At 39.1% G+C, this 13,264-nt stretch overlaps 1 protein-coding gene across 6 annotated transcripts in view; it reads left to right on the top strand.

The window, feature by feature from the left end:
- SMAP1 (small ArfGAP 1) overlaps window positions 1–13,264 on the top strand; it is a 165,819-nt gene that overhangs the window by 116,473 nt on the left and 36,082 nt on the right. For 4 of the 6 annotated variants that reach the window (XM_037012622.2, XM_073224480.1, XM_037012623.2 and 1 more), the window contains one exon: window positions 6,364–6,444. The exons of the other annotated variants lie outside the window; for them this stretch is intronic. In XM_037012622.2, coding sequence (XP_036868517.2) covers window positions 6,364–6,444 — 81 coding nt within the window. The remainder of the gene's footprint in view (window positions 1–6,363; window positions 6,445–13,264) is intronic. 6 annotated transcript variants of the gene reach the window in all.

Genomic DNA, 13,264 nt, shown 5'->3' with positions numbered 1-13,264 from the left:
TTTAGGAAAATCTTTGACTAAAGTTTTTTTTATGATTCTGTTATTATAAGCACTAGCAGAAAGTTACTGTCACTTCTCTTTTAAGGAACAGTAACCACTATATAGAAGCAGTGTATGTAATATGGAATCTTAAGTTTAGAGTCATCAGTGATAAGTGTTTGAATGTGTTTGGGGTGGCCGGGGTTAGGGTGCATGATACCACCATTATGGATTTTTTAAGTCATCCCTGAGAACATTTGAGGGTTTTCATTTTTTATTTTTACTCTTTAGTTTTCTCTTTTGTTATACTGACCTTAAAGAATTAGTTTGAGACGCTCTTTCAGCTGACACTTTTTCTTTGTCTACCCCTTGATAAATGTGGTGCTAGACATGGAGGACACAAAGGCAAGGTGTAGGTCCTACCTTTGAGAAGCTTATAGTGTAAGGGTGGAAAACATACATTTACAGAGGTTTCTAATGTAATGTAGTATGTGCTCTGATATACACTTGCTGTACTGTTAATACAGGAGGCATGCTTTTGATACATCTTAAATTCTTAAACTTCAGCTTTAAGGACAGGAATGCATCCAAGTAGAGAAAGCAAGGTGTGAAGAAACCTGTGGGCAAAGTGGGATATTCGCAGATTTGCAAGTGGAATGGCGTGACTGGAACATGCATAGGACAGGGAGAGAAACAGGAGAGTAGCCTTCTGAAGGAGTTAGGTCTCCGTCCAGACGCCCCTGGCACTTCTTGCGACGAGTTTCAGGAGCAGGAAGGGTAACAGGAACTGATTTTCATGTCATGACACTGGTCCTCCGTGTCTGTGGAGAGGGAATTTCATGCTGATGGGTGTGGAAAAGGCTTGAGAACCTGTTGCTCTGATCCATAAATAAAATGATGGGGACATGTGCCAAAACAGAGGCAGAGGGAATGAAAGGAGAGTTTAATTCTAAGAGATCTTGAGGAATCTTGAGAATCTTTGGGATTAAGTAATCACTAGATTGTGGAGGTGCTTTGGGAAGCCTTGATGACTCCGGCTTTTGGCTTGAGCATCTCAGCACATAATACACTATCCAGTGAGAAAAAGTTACTAAAGCTTGAGCTAGAAGTTGGCTGTGGTGGTAGGAGATGGCTGGGGATATCCAGGTGTCTGGCGGGTGTCTGGATGTGAAGGTCTGTAGCCTCGAGGAAAGGTGGAGACGGGAGTGAGAGGTGGAGACTGAGAGGCAGCCCCGGGGGTGTGCTGAGTAGCGAGAGGAGAGCCGGGAGAAGGCGTGAGCTGTCGAGTCAGCAGAGTGGGGGGTCCCTAAGGAGCCTGAGGGGGCGGTTTGTCTTGGATCAGCACCCTGGCCCCGAGGAAGCACTGTAGTAGCGTGGAGCTTGCCATGAGAAGGCAGATGTCAAAGGCACATTTGTTCTTTTCAAAATTTGCCCAGAAGCTGTGCTGTCACCTGGGGAAAAGGGTGGAAACCCTCAAATTATACTTTTGTTCCATGTGATTCCTGCCTCCAAATCTTAGAGAGTAGTGGACATGGGCAGTTCAAGATGGCAGAGTAGGAAGACCCTGAAGTCACCTCCTCCCATGGACACACCGAATCTGTAGCTACATATACAACAATTTTTTTTCCCTGAAGTAGACCTGATAACTAGGTGAACAGCTCCTCCAGAAACGGGGTAAAAAGGCCACATGCAGATGGGTAGAAGTCACAGAGACATAGTCCTTGCCAAAACCCCACCCTCTGAGCTGCGACCCACAAGCAGGAGCGATTCCACAAAAAGGGAGCATATATCTGAGGAGCAAGGGTTTCAGGGCTCTCATCAAACACCCCAAGCGTTGGACCTGCACCAGAGAGAAGAGCCCCCAGAAAGTCCGCTTTGAAAACCAGTGGGCTTACGTCCAGCATACCCGAAGGGCGGAAGGACACTGAGACTTGACTCTTAAAGGGCTGGTGCACAGACTCACCCACCCAGGGACCCAACACAAAAGCAGCAAGTTAAGAAGTGCGTAGCCCGAATGAGGAGATACTTGACTAAAGTGTCCGCCAGGGGGCGTGGCTGCTAGAATTCTCCCTTGGGATGGGCTGACAGGCACCATTTTTGCACTCTCCCCTACCTTGCCAGCACTGTTTGCCCTGTCCCTACACCCTTCTGCCACCCCAGCCTGACAAACAGTGCGGCCCTGACATGATTTCATATATTGAAAACCCTTAATACTTAACCAAAAAACTTTTAGAACTAACTAATGAATGTAATAAAGTGGAAAAATTAAAAATTGATAAAAACCTCGTGTTTTTATATGCTAACAAGCCATCAGAAAGAGAAAGCACGAAAGCAATCCCATTTACATTTGCTGCAAAAGTAATAAAATATTTAGAAATAAACTGAACCAAGAATGTAAAGAGCTGTACACCAAAAAATACAATGTATTGATGAAAGAAAATTGAAGAAGACACAAATAAATGGGGAGATGCCCCATGCTCATGGATTGGAAGAGTTGATGTTAAAGTGTCCGTATTACCAAAGCAATCTAGATTCAGTGTATTTCCTATCAAAATCCCAGTGACGTTTTTCACAGAAATAGAACAAACAATCCAAAACTTACATGGAAACTCAAAAGATCCCAAATAGTCAAAGCAATCTTGGGAAATACAAACAAGCTGGAGGTGTCATGCACCGTGATTTCAAAGTATATTACAAAGTTCGAGTGATCAAAACAGTATGATACTGGCATAAAAACAGACACAGAGATCAATGGAGCACAACAGAAAAAACAAATAAATCCATGCATATATGATCAGTTAATTTACAGCAAGTAAGGCAAGAATGTATAAGTAGGAACAGACAGTGTCTTCAATAAATGGTGTTGGAAAAACTGGACAGCCATGTGCAAAAAAATGAAACTGTACCAGCATCTTACACCATACATGAAAAATAACTCAAAATGGCTTAAAGACTTGCATGTGAGACCTGAAACCATAAAGCTAGAAAAAAAACAAGTGATAAATTCCTTGACATTAGTTTTAGTGATTTATTTTGGATCTCCAATGGCAAGGGCATCAAAAGCAGAAATAACAAACTGAAAAGATTCTGCGCAGCGAAGGAAACCATCACGGAAATAAAAGGCAGTGTAGTCACTGGGAGATGGTATTTGCGAGCCATAAACCATATAAAGAACTTGCACAACTCAATAACCCCTCCCTCCAAAAAAAAGCCAATTAAAAAAATGGGCAGAGGATCTGAGTAGACATTTTTGCAAAGAAGACATACACATGGCCAACAGGCACATGAGAAGATGTTCGCCATCACTGATCACCAGGGGAATGCAAATCGGAACCACAAAGAGGTGTTGCCTCACACCTGTTGGAATGATTATCATCAAAAAGGTAAGATAGCAGGTGTTCATGAGGATGTGTAGAGAGGAGAACCCTTGTGCAATTCCACTTCTGGGTATATATCCTAAGAAAAGAAAAACACTGGTGTGAAAAAATACATAAATACATGCAGCTCCATGTTCATTACAGCACTGTTTACAATAGCCAAAATACAGAAACAACCAGTGCATCCATTAGTGGATGAATGGATAAAGAAGGTGTGTGTGTGTATACATATACTAAGCCATAAAAAAATGGAATTTTCCCAAATATTTATGACAGTGGACCTGACCCTTGAGGATTATGCTAAGTGAAATATGTCAGATAAAGACAAATACCATATGATTTCACTTACAAGTGGAATTCAGAAAAAACCACAAAATAAAACAAAACCCAGATTCATAGATACAGAGAACAGAGTGGTGGTTGCCAGAAAGGAGGGTTAGGGGAGGGGTGCAAAATGGATGAAGGGGATCAAGAGGTACAAACTTACAGTTATAAATAAGTCATGGAGATGTAAGGTACAGCAGAGAGGCCGCAGTCAACAGTAATGTGTATTATGTATCTTTATATGCTGACAGGGCAGTGACCTACTGTGTTGATGATTTCGCAGTGTATACTGCGAAAAATGTGGAATCATCACGCTGTACACTGAAACTAGTATTATGTTCTTTACGTTAATTATACCTTAATTAAAAAAGAAAGCAGTGGTCTAATTCAGTGGTCTCCAAAGCCCGATGTCTGTACCGTTAGACATTAGGGACACCCCGGGCAGTCCATTTAGAATGTCTGTTCATGCTTTTTTTCTTATCCTTCTAAATTTTCAATATTTATATTTTTATAGTATGCATAATGCAGTGCTATATGTGCTTTATAAATAAATATATACATATGGCAAAGTATGTATGCTTACAACTCTAAGATGGGAGTATATAATCAGAAATTTTGGAGACTGTATCAGTAATTAAATCACTCAAGTTAGTTTGATTATAATAAACCCAATATGTATTTTTCTCTGTAGTACTTGAACGTTTATTTCAGCCTTATTATGCAGGAGGTCTTCAATTTCACTGTTATCATTTGTATAGATACAGCAACCAAGTTTCAGGAACTGTTGTTTTATACCAAACGCAGCTATATTTTGTTCTTGCTTAGAATGTTTTAAACAACTTAGGTTCCCACAGTACTCTGATCTTTCAGCAGCTTTTGATTCTAAATATGGGAGTCATCTGTGGGTCAAACAGTATGATCTGAGTTTAGAGCCCATGTTTTTAATGGTACTTCAGAGCTGGTGTCATGCTACCACTGTTGGAATCAGAGTGGATGGCAGCCATATTTTGATAGCTGAAATTCCAGTGTTAAAGAGCATTGGTTTGTGCTTTCCCTGTATTAAAAACAGCTAATTTAGTTCACTTTTGGTGATTTCTTATGTGCCTACCATGTGCAGTGATTAGAAAGATGAGCTTCTTTCCCAGTGTCATGACAGGGGCTTCCTTAAGAAATAGTAGCTTTGAGAAGTTATAGAACAGTCATCCCCAGCATGTTGGTGAGAATGTTGAATGGTAATGCTTTCTTCACCAAACTTGACTAATAGTATCTAGAAAACATATTATTATATATAAAGGATTTTGCACATCTCATTTATTCTTCACTTATTAAGTGGGAATACTAATACTTACCTCATAAAGTTGTGATTAAATGAGTCAAAAAGTCTGGCACACAGTAAGGGCCCAGTAAGATCAGCCGTTGTACATTATGACGACGATAATCAGCAGCAGTGCCCCCTGAGCAGCCGTGAGGCCTGAGGCTTCAGAGCCTGCGCCCTGTCGTCCCTCAGCCCACCACTGATCGCCTGGGTCGCTTTGTGCCTTACTGTCCTGAGGTTTCGTTTCTTCATTTGTAGAACAATAATAATGACTTTGTTTTCGGACAGTTATTTTATAGATGAAATTAGAAATTATGGTGCTTATCACAGTATCTGGCCCATAGGAACTTCTATTATATGTCTCACATTATGGCCTAGGAATTGCTGGATTATCTTCCCTCATTTATAAATAGCAAAAGTTCTACTTTTGAGAGAGTTTGTCAAACACCATTTTAGAGAGACAGGTGCAAATGCATCCTTCAGGCATTTTGACTTAAGTTTTATGTGTTTATCACTCTGCCTGGCCTGAGTCCGTCAGTCTGTCTTTGCGTGTTTGCTGCTAGGGCACTAAGGTCTGGGCCAGTGCTCAGTCACAGTGGCCATCTGGGCCCAGGTCTCTGCACATCTCTGCTCCCTAAATGCCTTGTGAATGCTCTTTGTTTAAATCTTTATTTCATTTTCCTTTTGGGGACATGTTTTTGGCCCTTAATTTTTTAGTATTCTATTGTTTCATCCTTTTTGGAGATGTAACTGAACATCATAGTATCATTATAATATAGTTTACCTGGACTGGATTGGATGAAATACATTAACTAGTCAGTCAGCTCTGGTCCTCAAGCACTGTCTCCAACATTTATTTTTAAGGAATCTATTGTTTTTGCCCTTTTAAAAACCACAACATTAGTAATGGAGTGGAACTGTTTTGTGATACTTTAAACAATTAAAGGGTTTTTTACTCTTTCTCCCCTGTGTTTACATGTTAAAATCTGTCTTCATCTGTGTGATAGGAATTCTGTTTGGTCAGTTAGTTTAATTTTTCTTCTTATTCAAATTTCAGCTTTGTGGTTGAAGCCTAGCCTTGCATAAAGATGCAGTGAGAATCTATTGAACAAAGGTCTCATTTGTTTAAAACTGTAAAATATCAAAGTTCTAAATAGCCTAATCTGTCTTAATTTTTTAAATACATTCTTTTTTGTGTTGTCAACGTACTAACTCACTGAGAGTGTGAATTTGCTGTGTGTAGTTTCATACTGTCATCATTGAATATTTATACCTCTCTTGAAAGTTGACTCAAACTAATAAAAGAGTGTTAAGAGCTGACATTTAAAAAAATAAATCAACTTATCAAACCTTTGGTGTATGTTTTAGAAAGAAAAGGAAAAAAAAAAGGAAGAGAAAAAGAGAGAAAAGGAGCCAGAAAAGCCTGTAAAACCTCTTACAACTGAAAAGGTAAAATTCCTTCTTAAAAAGCCTATAATGATTACCATCTTATTTGTGTACCCGTAGATGAGTGACTTTTGGGTATTAATGATATGCAAATAATCCTTCTTTCAACAAGTGTTATATTGAGTTAATACTGTGTGCCGCCCACACCCTTCCAGCGTGTCCTGTATAATGTGTTACGTGTTACATGTGTGTGGGTATTGATCACCTGAGTTCCTCAAGGGCAAGTTCTTCTCATTAATAATGCAAAGATGAGTGTTTTTAGCGTTCATGCACAATCAGACTTCAGTGAAAGTTTGTGGAATGAAGCGATCATACCTGAAGTGGCCTTCAGAAAAGACCACGCTTGAGGTTAGCATTTGAGCTGCGTTTTGAAGTGTTGGCAGCATGAAGGTAGAAGGCGGGAGAATGTTGATCGGAGGGACACCTTGAGGGCAGGCATGCAAGCTGGAGGTAGACAAAGGATGTTTAGAAAATTGTGGTGGGGTTTGAAGAAAGATCCGTGTCTATGTGTAGGAAGTAGTGTGAGGTAAGACCAGAATGGTGGATTGGGCTCAAATTGTAGAGGACCTTAGAGTCCAGGTTGATTGATTTTTGGAGAAAGGCAGAAAGCAGCATTTCAAAATTTCTAAAGCAGGTGATACACCTAAATCAAGAAGGTTCTTTGGGAGATTTTTTTGGCAGTGACAGGCAGGACAGGTATGACTAGGTAAATGGGAGCGAGCAGGAACATTAGATTTCTGTAAAGTCATTGGTTAAATACTTACAGTGGCTTGGCTTTGAATGCGCTTCACCATACAAATGTGGAAGCATGGTAAAGGAATTGTTTGTTAGTGAAAGGAGCATCCTTAATTTTTTTGTTGAAATTTAAAAAATTAACTTAATCAGAGCATAAGTTATGTACTACAGAGCGCATCCATTTGAAGTGTACGGTGCAGGCAGGCGCTGGTGCTCTCTGTTGTTTCACAGAGCAGTCTCTACCTTTAAGGAGTTACAGCATGCCTTCCGCCCTTAGATGCACTGAGTATCCCAAGATATCCTCGGCCCTTCATGTAGCAGTCAAAAGCATCCACCATCTGACATCTGACCCTTCACCAACCTTCCCACCATGCCCCTTCCGTTCTTCATGTCTGTCAGGCTTGTCCATTGTCACCTAAACATACTTTTCATCTCTCTGTTCACAAAATTGCTTTGCCAAGAATGTCCTTTTCTCTCCCCACCTCTTAACTAAAGCTAACTCCTTCCACCTTTTCCATGAAGCCCCTTTAAACATCCCGACTAGGATGCTTTCTCCCTTCCTCAGAATTCTGGTGACATTTGATTTTATTATCTCCTACCTTATATTATTTTTTAATTATATTGTTAGATAAATTTCCTTGTTTAACATAATGCATAGATGTTTTGTTTCCTGAGATCATGCATCAAGTCAGGTGGGGACTAAATCATATTTCTTTGTATTTCTAACAGTTTTCCATGTGTGGTAGGTATTTCAGATAAATATGTGCACATTGAGTCATTGATGTTTTGCAGTGTTGTAATTCCTGTTGATTCCAAGGTCAAGCAAAACAATAAACAGTAATTTATTACTAATTAATCTTTTAAAGACTAAGACTTTCGCTAAGTGGAATTCTTTGAAATTGTTTTTGGAATACTTTTTGGTTAAAAAGTCTCTTTCTTTGAATATCACTATTTGTTTTAATGATAGTTTAGTGAATTAAATTCTTACCTTTTGCCAAATTACCTTTGTATGTTAAAGATTAAAATACTTTTTAAAAGGAATGATTAGGTAAGTAATTATGACCTGATGACTTAAATAGCTTTAATTCTGATTCTGCTATAGTAGCTTTTTCTTCAGTGTGCGTCAGTAAGAAGCTGTAACTGAAATCTCTCACAATTTCCTATTTGATTACAAAGGAATTTTAAAATCACTGGTAGGTTTTATTTTTAATTTCCAAAAATTGGAACTATCAAAATAAAGGGTTTATGTAATGCTTTATTGTTGTATTTGTCAAGATACAAAATTTAACCACTTTTAAAACATCGTATATTTATTTTCTCTCTGAATAATTATCTATTTTTCCATGTTAATACTTGTCTCCTGTTGCCTCTTGTGAGATGGGGCTAAAAACAGTTACCCCGGCACTGAGTCTTTGGGTTGGGAGTGCACGGAGAGCCCGGTCGGGGTGTGAGCCGGAGGCGTCTGCACTTATTCATCCCTGTTCAGTCCTCAGGCTCCAGGAAGCCCGGCTCACACTCGTCTGTTCCTGCCCCACCTGCTGAGGCCAGGGTTCCTGCTGATGGCAGGAGCCTGGCTGAAAGAATGCCATACAGGGGGAGAAACAAGGTAGTGTAGAGTGTTTAAGAAGGAAGACAGATTTAAAAGTGCACAGTGGGGAAACAGAAAGAAAAACAACACATACAAAGCAGGTTCACTTCACATATGGGCATTTTTCTCTTATGTTCTCTCTGAGGTGGTGTTTTCAGGGGCCATACATACAGAGGAGAAATTAGTGGTAATATCAATGAAGACAGTGGCAGTCGTAGTCAGGATAATGTCATCATAAATGATACTTGACTTTATTAACCATCTGTGTGCCAGGAACTGTGCCAAGTGTACAACTTGTGTTCACTGTTGTACATACACAACTTACATGTAAAGTGACCACCCCTGTGTTTACTGTCTAAGTGAGAAGGTAGAACATGGCCGGCTCCCCAGAAGCTGCCCCCCTAATAACCCTTCCTAGTGAAAAATCACTTCTCTTCCCCCCAGAGATAACCATTTCCTTGCATTTTAGAAATAAATCGTTTTACCTTCTCTGCATGTATCATCCTTGTCTTACTGCTGAATTAATGTAGTTTGTTTTTGTCTACTTTTTTGAGCATGAGTAAAATGATAGCATAAATAACCTTTTGTGTTTTGCTTTTTTTAGTCAACATTTTTAAAGGGGTGATCATGTTGTATATAGTCAGTTTATTTAGTTGATTGTTTTGTAGTAGCCTATTATATACATTCTCTATGTTATTATCCTTCCACCATTCGTAAACATTTGGATTATATCCAAGCTTTAGCTATTATAAATAGTGCTGTGAAAACTTTTGTACATGCATCTAAGCATGCGTGTCTTTAGGATGTACTTAGGAGCGGAATTGTTGGGTCATGAAGTGTCTCTGTTTTGAACTTCACCAGGTAGTGGCAAGCTAGTTCCCGAAGTGTACATGTGCATTCTGGTCACACCACATTCTTTACGACAAGTATTGTCAGAGATTTTATTATTTGCAGTCTGGAGGGTGTGTAATGATATTTCATTATTTTTAATGTCGTTTTCCTTGATCACTAAGGAGGCTGAGTACCTTTCCATATGTTCGTTGCTCATTTGGATTTCCTCTTTGGGAGTTCTGGTTCAGATGCTTTGACTGCTTTTCAGCTGGATGGCTTATCTTCTTCAGTCTGTATACACATGCACACACCCATATAAAGGAGAGGATACTGGTCCTTTTCCAAGTATATGTTTGCAAATAATTGTATGACTGCCTTGTGGCTGATTTTATTGCTTTTTATTTCTGGTTTGTTAATTGGTGATCAAGGGCATCCTTGTCTTACTGCTAACATCAAAGGGAAAACGTTCAGCTTTTCACCTGTGTTAATACCTTTATTCCTCATAAAACCCATGAGGTTTTTACTGGTGGTACCATTTCAAAAATAGAGGAACCAAGATACAGAGAAAATAGTTGATTTGCCTAATGTCACCGAGTTTAGTTGGAGAATTGATGGAGTCAAGTTTGGAAAAAATAAGGATTTGATTTATTTTTTAAGGCAGCCCAGATTAAAGTCCATCTCACATCTTTTCATGTGTTTAGACGATTGATAATTGATAGGGATTACTTACTCTAGAACACTTCTCTATTCTAAGCCAAATTATTCTACAAGCAATTAAAGCCTTAGTATGGTTCATGAAATACACCCAGTGACTTAATAAATGGTTACTTAAGAATATGTTTATTTGGTGGGGTGGAAGGAACCTTCCTACTTTAGTTCAAATCCCTCATTTTATAAATAAGTAAGTTAAATCCTAGAAGGAACTTCAGTGACTAAGATGTATCTTGCTCAGTGTTAATGGTGGCAGCTTGGGGATTTGAACCCAGGTCTTCTGATTTGAGTCCAAAGTCGTGTGTGTGTGTGTGTGTTGACAGATATGTTTTCAGGTTTCTTTCTTGGTGCGATTTTTAGTCCTATTATATATTCTTTATCATTTTATAATGAACTGTCTTGGGTTCCCTAAAATGAACTGTGTGGTCCTATATAACCCCATCCCATACCATCCTAACTAATGAATTAATAACTTAACTGATGTATTAACTTCTCCAAGGGACATCTGCCTTCTGTAAATAAACTTGTTTTCCTTGACCAGTCTACTACTTTTCTTTAAGTTGTATTTTGTACTTACTTAACTCTCACTGACATTTACATTTTTGTGGTATGTAAGCATCTGTTGCTAAGGGTCACCTGGAGCCAGGCATGCTTCCTTTTCCGGGCAGAGAAAGGTGAAACCTGAACATTTAATGAACCAAGTGATTAATAGGACGGATGCATTTAACAACAAAATAGATGTCTCTTTTGTGCTTTAGATATTCTGCTGGAAAAGTGTATATAAATTTGACTTTTTAAAAAGTATTCTGTTGTACATTTGACACTTAATTTGTTTAGTTTAGGTTTATCTCTTAGGCTATCTCCTAAGTAGCCAGTGATCTCTAAATATGTTCATGTAGATGAGTGGTACTCTGTTAAAAGCATGTGTGTGAGTTCTCTTTCAGTTTAATCAAGAGATTTTCTCCTTTGGAAGGCTCTGAGTCTTACAGTTTTTATGCATATCAGAAATGGACAAGTAGTCCATCCTTGTAGGAAGAGAGAGTTAAACCCTTTAGAGGTAATTCCTGTTATGGTTCTGGTTTTATTGTTATTTATTACAACCCATTCTATGGGTTATTGTGTGTTAAAAGTTCTGAAAGTTCTGATTGTATGTTAAGAAACCTTTAACATAGGGACCAGCAAACTTTTTCTGTAAAGAACCAGGTAGTAAATATTTTAGGCTGTAGGTGTCCTTCACAACTACTCAGTTAATTCTCTTTGTAGCACAAAAGCTGTAAATGAATGTGTTCCAGTAAAATTTCCTTTACCAAAACAGCTGAGTTTGTTAAGATCCTCCCCTTTCTGCCTCCCCACAAATGAGAATTCTTACGGTGGAAGAAGCAGGGTCAGAAGAGAGCCGGTCCGGCCTGTGGTTTCCTGTGCCTCCTTGCGAGGTCATCGAACTGCTCAGAACCTCCTTTTCCTTTTATTAACGGCAGTGTTTGCCTGGGTGACCTCTAAAGGCCCTTCTGGCCACAGACAGTTTTAGATTCAGGGTCACTTAATCACCTCGTGAACATAGGAACAGATGGGTAGCGTCTTCTAAGTACGCCCTTAAAGGTGGTGCTTAGTGCTCCGCAGGCTGGTCTTCATTCACTGAGTTCTCCCTCCGATTTCCAGCTGGTTTCTCACCCGCCTAGCTGCTGATCTCTTTAATTGGCTGGCTGCCTGTTAAAACCTAGAGCATAACTGGGAGGAAAGGTATTCAGCTATTCCCCATGCAAGCTGCTTCTGTATTTATATAGAAAATGCATTCAGATGTCTGTATGTAGAAACTCGTTCACGTTAAGGTATTTCCTCTTAGGTACCTGTGTCAGTGTTACTGCGTCATTGGTTTTACGAGCAGTGGATATATTAACAATAATAGATTGTATCAAAGTAAGATTTTATATTTTCATAGACTTAAAGTCTCTGAGGCAATTATAATGAGAGTTTAGAACATAATTACCTATCAGACTATTTTTATGTTTTTTTAACTTAAATTTTTTTGATATTCAAACTTTTATTATTACATAGTCTGTATAGAACACAAATATACAAACAAGCACAACTTAAAAAATAGGCAACTTCTCATCGTCCCTCTGCCTAAGGCTGTGGCTGTTTCAAGCCTGGTGCCATCTTCTCTGCTGTGCGCATGTGCGCCTGTGCCCGCCCTTGTCTCGCATGTGCCTTGGTGGGATATTCAGTGTAAAAGAGGTGGCATGTCGTCCGCAAAGTATATGTTGTGGTTTTTTTTTATTTTGGTATCATTAATCTACAATTACATGAAGAACATTATGTTTACTAGGCTCCCCACTTCACCAAGTCCCCCCACATCCCCGTTCACATTCACTGTCCATCAACATAGTAAGATGCTGTAAAATCACTACTTGTCTTCTCTGTGTTGCACAGCCCTCCCCGTGCCCCCCAACACTATACATCCCAATTTGTAATGCCCCCCCCCCTTTTTTTATTTTGGTATCATTAATCTACAGTTACTATGTTGTGGTTTTTTAAATGTAAAATTTGAAGTGTTTCTTGTACAGATATTCGCCACTAGCCTCCTGAAATTTATGAGAGAAAATCAATTCACAGAGTGTATCAGTGGAGAATAAAAAATCCCGGGAAGGAAAGCAGAGAAGCAGTGTGCTGTGCGAAAGAGAAGGCCCCCGCTTTGGATGATAGTGACCGTCATGAAAAGGTTTACCTGAAGGTCCGACATTTGGATCTTAAAAGATTCAAATCTTTAAGGAGATCATACAGATAGTGATTTACAAAAAGTAGTTTGGAAAGAAGCAAAAACCAGCAAAGTTGCTTTTTTGAACAAACCTTTGTGTTAATAAAACTTCAAAAGTACATTTTTACTAGATAGACATAAGCGGTCTAATCTTCCAATATGAGCAAAAGGTACAACTGCAAATTTATTGAACTTGAAATTTC

Source organism: Manis javanica, chromosome 16 (assembly GCF_040802235.1).
Source record: "Manis javanica isolate MJ-LG chromosome 16, MJ_LKY, whole genome shotgun sequence".
In the NCBI taxonomy this organism is placed as follows: Eukaryota; Metazoa; Chordata; class Mammalia; order Pholidota; family Manidae; genus Manis; species Manis javanica.
Note: the sequence above shows the minus strand (reverse complement) of the source record. Positions and strands in the feature narration are given on the sequence as shown.